The sequence below is a fragment of the Hibiscus syriacus genome, unplaced genomic scaffold (assembly GCF_006381635.1).
Source record: "Hibiscus syriacus cultivar Baekdansim isolate YM2019G1 unplaced genomic scaffold, ASM638163v2 tig00116984_pilon, whole genome shotgun sequence".
Taxonomy (NCBI): Eukaryota; Viridiplantae; Streptophyta; class Magnoliopsida; order Malvales; family Malvaceae; genus Hibiscus; species Hibiscus syriacus.
Window position 1 is genome coordinate 252,759 of NW_024063507.1, and position 2,823 is coordinate 255,581.

Sequence of the window (2,823 nt, forward strand, 5' to 3'; positions counted from 1 at the left end):
TTCCCAGTAATTCTATTTCCTGGTAATCTTATATTCTCACCGGTAATCTTACATTCTGTGAACCAAACGCATCCTAAAAATTAAAATATCCTAAAAAAGAATGAGACAAAATTATTAATACTATTAAGTGTTAGGACCTATTTTATCCTAAAATAAAATATTGTGAGCCAAATGCTTAAAAAATAGAATAAAGAATAAAATGATCCTTTTAATAAATGTTAAGATTAATTTTGACATTTTACCTTAATACAATATTATCTCATGTTTTAGTTGCTAAATATATGTATTTTAAGTTGATAATCTTATGTATTAATGATGTCACGGCCTTTTTGGGGACCAATGCAGAAATTCATTGGTTTTAAAATATTAATTAAAATGAGTGGTGTATATTCATCCGACTTACCAAAAGTAAATTAAAATGTTAATTAAAATGAGTGGTGTATATTCATCCGACTTACCAAAAGGATATTAGGTACAAGGCCCAACTTATCCGAAACATTTTCATTAGCTCAAATATCAGATTCATCTTAGATTTCCTTATCAAAACAAAGCTTGTTTCTAATGGATGCAACTGCAACTCTTCCATCTAAAATGAAAGCTTGGACTTACGCTGAATATGGAAAATCATCTGATGTTCTGAAACTAAACTCCGAAGTTGATGTACCCCAAATGAACGATGATCAAGTTATTGTCAAAGTTGTAGCAGCTGGGATCAATCCCATTGATTTCAAAAGAATGGCTGGAATGCTCAAACACACCGATTCCCCTTTCCCTGTAAGTTTTTATCATATTCAAATTCTTATAGGAAGCAAATAATCGAATCTAGAAATTAAAAAAAAAAATCATATTCAAACTTAGGTCTCAAATACAGGGAAAAAAACCTAGAAAAAATTGAACATACCCGTATAATATGTTGCTGATTTTAACTTTCTTTTCTCTGTGTTTGTGAAGATTATTCCAGGATTTGATGTTGCAGGTGTGGTGGTGAAAGTGGGGGGTCTAGTTAAGAAATTCAAGGTAGGGGATGAAGTGTATGGGGATATTAATGAGAAGGGCGTGCACCCAACACAATTTGGAACCATAGCTGAATATACTGTTGCTACAGAGAAGCTTTTGGCTTTGAAACCCAAAAATCTCAGCTTCATTGAATCTGCAGGGCTGCCTTTGGCCATGGAGACTGCCTATGAAGGTCTTGAACGATGCCACTTTTCTGCAGGCAAATCTCTCCTTGTATTGGGTGGCGCTGGTGGAGTCGGAACCATGATTATTCAGGTTCATTTTGAGTCTCCAACTTCATTTCCTCTATAATATTCAATACCTTAATCAGTGATTTAAATTTCAGTTGCGGTTATATTCCTTGTGTTGCGTTGTTATAATTGTAGTACTAGCGGTGTTATTACCGTCATTGCAGATATCATGATTGTAAGATAACCGTTTCAGACATCACTTTTATTCCTATATTCTAAAAACGGACTAGTATTTAAATCTCGGACCTTTAACTAAAATTGAACTTTATGCTGGATTAGCTAGCTAAGCAGGTGTATGGAGCATCCAAAATAGCAGCCACCTCAAGTACAGGAAAACTAGAATTGCTGAAGACCTTGGGTGCTGATTTGCCCATCGATTACACTAAGCAAAACTTCGAAGATCTGCCAGAGAAATTCGATGCTGTATATGATGCAGTCGGTAATATTCGAATATCATCCTTGAAACATGATAAGAATACATGAACCTATCAAAACTTTTAGGTTAAACTATGAGTTTAGTATCCCAACTATCACTTTTGTTCCGTTTTGATCACCAAACTATTTTTTGTTTTAAAATTATACATAACGTTTCATTTTAGTCATTAAATGTTAAAAATAATTGGGTGACTAAAATGAAATAAAAGTGATAGTTAAGTTGGTAAACTTACAGTTTATTCAAATTTTTTATCATTAATATGGATATTTTATTTATTTTGGACTTAAAAAAACAGGGCAATCTGAGAGGGCGGTGAAGGCAGTGAAAGAAGGTGGGCATGTTGTGACTATATATGGTGCAGTGGCTCCACCGGCAACTTCATTTTTTCTTACTTCAGATGGAACCATTTTGGAGAAATTGGAGCCTTTCTTGGAGAGTGGTAAAGTGAAGCCAATTATTGATCCCAAAGGCATGTTTTCATTTACCGAGACTCCTCAAGCGTTTGCTTATCTTGAAACTGGCCGAGTTGTTGGAAAAGTGGTCATTTCTATAACGCCATGATTTTCAAGATCATTATATATTATAGTAGTAAAACCGTACGACTGTATCAAGAGGAATGTTATCTGTTTTACATGAATAATCCATCTTGAGTAAATAAATCTCTTTTTGTAACATCCTTAACCCCTATACATAGTTAAATAGGGTAAAAGATGTCACACTGACTTTTGGTAACATTATATAATTGAAACCCGTAAAATTTTGTTTCACTTTAAAATTTCAATTCATTGATTAAAACCAATCTAATTAATTGCGAAAAATCATATAATAATGTTTTATCGATCAATTTAAATTCGATTTTAGACCACAACTAGGTAATTTGATGCTATTTCATAACATATATAAAACATGCAAAAAAAATGCCTAATTTAAAAATCAATCAGTTGTCTTCTAAAACATAATAATATAAAATACTATTCATTTATATTACTATAAGAAAAAGTATCTTACTGATACTGTAGGTTGTTATGATTTTCGAAGAAGAGATGTTCTCAATGCTCCTTACTTCCCATCCTTACACTTTTCTTTACCTACGCATGAAAATCATCCCACAATTAGTGTAACTTAGTGATGCATTATAAC

General features: G+C 32.7%; 1 protein-coding gene across 1 annotated transcript; it reads left to right on the forward strand.

The window, feature by feature from the left end:
* The first annotated feature begins 488 nt into the window (after positions 1-488).
* LOC120193035 (2-methylene-furan-3-one reductase-like) lies at positions 489-2,355 on the forward strand. Its single transcript, XM_039195665.1, has 4 exons — positions 489-774; positions 952-1,272; positions 1,527-1,686; positions 1,979-2,355. The coding sequence occupies exons 1-4, from the start codon at positions 562-564 to the stop codon at positions 2,242-2,244; spliced, it is 960 nt and encodes a 319-aa protein (XP_039051596.1). The 5' UTR covers positions 489-561; the 3' UTR covers positions 2,245-2,355.
* Positions 2,356-2,823: the final 468 nt, after the last annotated feature.